Genomic DNA, 2,818 nt, shown 5'->3' with positions numbered 1-2,818 from the left:
TCATGCAGCCAGGGCTGACATGTATGCCAGGTCCAGGCCTGGCCCTTCTGCCTGGGCCAGTGCTGGCCCTTCTGCCTTGGCCAGAACTGGCACTTCTGCTCCGACGCGTGCTGACATGTCTGCCTGGGCCAGTGCTGGCCCTTCTGCCTTGGCCAGACCTGGCACTTGTGTTGCAGCCAGGGTTGGCACTTTGGCCTCGGCCAGTGCTGGCCCTTCTGCCTTGGCCATACGTGGCACTTGTGTTGCAGCCAGGGTTGGCACTTCGGCCTCGGCCAGTGCTGGCCCTTCTGCTTTGGCCAGACCGGGCACTTCTGTTCCACACAGGGCTGGTACTTCGGCCTCGGCCAGGGCTGACGTGTCTGCCAGGGCCATTGATGGCCCTTCTGTCTTGGCCAGTGCTGACCCTTCTGCCTTGGCCAGACCTGGCACTTCTGCTTCAGCCAGGGCTGACATGTCTGCCTGGGCCAGTGCTGGCCCTTCTACCTTGGACAGACCTGGCTCTTCTGTTCCAGCCAGGGTGACGTGTCTGCCAGGCCAGTGCTGGCCCTTCTGCCTTGGCCAGACCTGGCACTTGTGTTGCAGCCAGGGTTGGCACTTTGGCCTCGGCCAGTGCTGGCCCTTCTGCTTTGGCCAGACCGGGCACTTCTGTTCCACCCAGGGCTGGTACTTCGGCCTCAGCCAGGGCTGACATGTCTGCCAGGGCCAGTGATGGCCCTTCTGTCTTGGCCAGTGCTGACCCTTCTGCCTTGGCCAGACCTGGTACTTCGTCCTCGGCCAGGGCTGACATGTCTGCCAGGGCCAGGCCTGGCCCTTCTGCCTGGGCCAGTGCTGACCCTTCTGCCTTGGCCAGTGCTGACCCTTCTGCCTTGGCCAGAACTGGCACTTCTGCTCCGACGAGCGCTGACATGTCTGCCAGGGCCAGGCCTGGCCCTTCTGCCTGGGCCAGTGCTGGCCCCTCTGCCTTGGCCAGACCTGGCACGTCTGCTGCAGCCAGGGCTTGCACTTTGGCCTCAGCCAGTGCTGACATGTCTGACAGGGCCAGGCCTGGCCCTACTGCCTTGGCCAGTGCTGGCCCTTCTGCTTTGGCCAGACCTGGCACTTCTGTTCCACCCAGGGCTGGTACTTCGGCCTCGGCCAGGGCTGACATATCTGCCAGGGCCAGTGATGGCCCTTCTGTCTTGGCCAGTGCTGACCCTTCTGCCTTGGCCAGACCTGGCACTTCTGCTTCAGCTAGGGCTGACATGTGTGCCAGGGCCAGGCCTGGCCCTTCTGCCTTGGCTAGTGCTGGCCCTTCTACCTTGGCCACTCCTGGCTCTTCTGCTGCAGCCAGGGCTGGCACTTTGGCCTTGTCCAGTGCTGACATGTCTGCCAGGGCCAGGCCTGGCCCTTCTGCCTCAGCCAGTGCTGGCCCTTCAGCTTTGGCCAGTCTTGGCACTTCTCATGCAGCCAGGGCTGACATGTCTGCCAGGTCCAGGCCTGGCCCTTCTGCCTGGGCCAGTGCTGGCCCTTCTGCCTTGGCCAGAACTGGCACTTCTGCTCCGACGCGTGCTGACATGTCTGCCTGGGCCAGTGCTGGCCCTTCTGCCTTGGCCAGACCTGGCACTTGTGTTGCAGCCAGGGTTGGCACTTCGGCCTCGGCCAGTGCTGGCCCTTCTGCTTTGGCCAGACCGGGCACTTCTGTTCCACACAGGGCTGGTACTTCGGCCTCGGCCAGGGCTGACGTGTCTGCCAGGGCCATTGATGGCCCTTCTGTCTTGGCCAGTGCTGACCCTTCTGCCTTGGCCAGACCTGGCACTTCTGCTTCAGCCAGGGCTGACATGTCTGCCAGGGCCAGGCCTGGCCCTTCTGCCTCAGGCAGTGCTGGCCCCTCTATCTTGGCCAGACCTGGCAATTCTGCACCAGCCAGGGCTGGCCCTTGTGCCTCTGCCAGTGCTGACCCTTCTGCCTTGGCCAGACCTGGCACTTCTGCTCCAGCCAGGGCTAACATGTCTGACAGCGCCAGGCCTGGCCCTTCTGCCTTAGCCAGACCTGGCCCTTCTGCCTTGGCCAGACCTGGTACTTCTGCTCCAGCCAGGCCTGGCTGCTCTGCCTTGGCCAGACCTGGCACTTCTGTTGCAGTCAGGGATGGCCCTTCTGCCTGGGACAGTGCTGGCCCTTCTCCCTTGGCCAGACCTGGCACTTCTGGTGTAGCCAGGGTTGGCACTTTGGCCTCGGCCAGTGCTGGCCCTTCTTCCTTGGCCAGACCTGGCACTTCTGCTGCAGCCAGGGCTTGCACTCTGGCCTCAGCCAGTGCTGACATGTCTGACAGGGCCAGGCCTGGCCCTACTGCCTTGGCCAGTGCTGGCCCTTCTGCCTTGGCCAGACCTGGCACTTCTGCTCCAGCCAGGGCTGACATGTGTGCCAGGGCCAGGCCTGGCTGTTCTGCCTTGGCCAGACCTGGCACTTCTGCTGCAGCCAGGGATGGCCCTTCTGCCTCGGCCAGAGGTGGCTCCTCTGCCTTGGCCAGACTTGGCACTTCTGCTGCTGACAGGCCTGGCAGTTTGTCGTTAGCCAGGGCTGACATGTCTACCATGGCCAGGTGTGGCATTTCTGCCTCGGCCTAGCCTGGTCCTACTGCCTCGCCCAGTGCTAGCGCTTCTGCCTCGGCCAGTGCCCACTCCAGGGCCACATCGAGCCGCTCTTCTCGCCCCTGGTGTTGTCTGAAGCCCGTTCTTCCCTTCGTGGTTGGAAAAGCCTTTCAACCTGTGTTCCTAATATGCGTCTATAACATGTTGACTTCCCCCCCAAATTTTCAGTATTACTTTTCTCAACAGAAACT

The 2,818-nt window shown here is 63.0% G+C and overlaps 1 protein-coding gene across 1 annotated transcript; it reads right to left on the bottom strand.

The window, feature by feature from the left end:
* Window positions 1-1,819, bottom strand: LOC139181588 (skin secretory protein xP2-like). Its single transcript, XM_070785082.1, has 4 exons — window positions 1,597-1,819; window positions 1,093-1,230; window positions 565-789; window positions 1-503 (listed from the first exon to the last, which is right to left on the bottom strand). The coding sequence occupies exons 1-4, from the start codon at window positions 1,817-1,819 to the stop codon at window positions 1-3; spliced, it is 1,089 nt and encodes a 362-aa protein (XP_070641183.1).
* Between the last annotated feature and the right edge of the window lie 999 nt (window positions 1,820-2,818).

This window comes from Bos indicus, chromosome X (genome assembly GCF_029378745.1).
Source record: "Bos indicus isolate NIAB-ARS_2022 breed Sahiwal x Tharparkar chromosome X, NIAB-ARS_B.indTharparkar_mat_pri_1.0, whole genome shotgun sequence".
NCBI classification, from domain to species: Eukaryota; Metazoa; Chordata; class Mammalia; order Artiodactyla; family Bovidae; genus Bos; species Bos indicus.
Note: the sequence above shows the minus strand (reverse complement) of the source record. Positions and strands in the feature narration are given on the sequence as shown.